Consider the following 1115-nt stretch of genomic DNA (forward strand, 5'->3'; position numbering starts at 1 on the left):
GAAGGCGGCTTTGAGCGCTTCCCGCGCCGTTGCGACGATAGCACCGAGTCACAGTGAGTTGGCCTATTACTCGGAAATGGTAGTCCGAGATCTTAAAAAGGATGTTGAACTGTGGTGTTAACAGCATTGACTAGTAGGCCGTATTCATCCGTCGCTTCAACTGCTCAGCAACGCAGCTTATCACCGTCGACTCTGGTCAGGCGTCGCGTTGGACCAGTTGACAGAGATGAGGCCTTCGTCTACAATAAAAATCCGGCGAGACCTGGCGGATCTCGTCAGCACAGAGGCCAGTCTTTTGATGCGGCATCGGGATCAGGAATGCTTCTGCAACCGCATACTCGAGTCATAACTTCAGACCAGCTTGCCGCGGAAGTCCAAGGTATTTACGCCGGACTGGCTTTACTCGAGAGCAAATGCATTGAGTATGACAGCACACAGAAGGAGACTGATCTAAGACAAGAGCAATATCACTCATTAATTTCCCTTCATTGGTCACTTCTCCAAGAGCATCATGACTTTCTATTGGCATCCCAGCACCCATCGGCGAGCGCCGCAATCAGAAGGCTTGCATCTAAGTATTTTATGCCTGCACGAATGTGGCGCCATGGTATACACTCGTTTTTAGAGCTTCTAAGGCGGAAACTGCCTGGCTCGCTCGAGCATATGCTCACCTTCATTTATATCGCGTATACCATGATGGCATTGCTATATGAGACATTTCCCACGTTTGAAGATACGTGGATAGAGTGTCTTGGTGATTTAGGGCGTTACAGGATGGCAGTTGAAGATGATGATATCCGAGATCGAGAAATTTGGACTGGTGTATCAAGATTCTGGTATACCAAGGCTTCGGATAAGATACCAATGACTGGACGACTTTATCACCACCTAGCGATTTTGGCACGACCAAATGCCCTGCAACAGTTATACTATTATGCTAAATCTCTCTGCGTTCCAGTGCCATTCCCCAGCGCTAGGGATAGCGTCATGACGCTATTTGATCCCCTCTTGAATGCAAATCCAAGCGCTTCTCAACGTCTGGAGCCAGTTGATGTAGCTTTTGTGCGAGTTCATGGCATACTCTTCTCTGGCACGCATGAGGATCAGCTCGAGCC

At 48.9% G+C, this 1115-nt stretch overlaps 1 protein-coding gene across 1 annotated transcript; it reads left to right on the forward strand.

Moving 5' to 3' along the window:
- Window positions 1-696: 696 nt before the first annotated feature.
- MAA_11366 (uncharacterized protein) lies at window positions 697-977 on the forward strand (the record flags this gene model as incomplete). The annotated part of the gene is made up of 2 exons (XM_011413354.1): window positions 697-836; window positions 959-977. 2 exons carry the CDS (start codon window positions 697-699, stop codon window positions 975-977), a joined length of 159 nt encoding a protein of 52 aa, XP_011411656.1.
- Between the last annotated feature and the right edge of the window lie 138 nt (window positions 978-1115).

The sequence above is a fragment of the Metarhizium robertsii genome, assembly GCF_000187425.2.
Source record: "Metarhizium robertsii ARSEF 23 chromosome Unknown MAA_Scf_6, whole genome shotgun sequence".
Classification (NCBI taxonomy): domain Eukaryota; kingdom Fungi; phylum Ascomycota; class Sordariomycetes; order Hypocreales; family Clavicipitaceae; genus Metarhizium; species Metarhizium robertsii.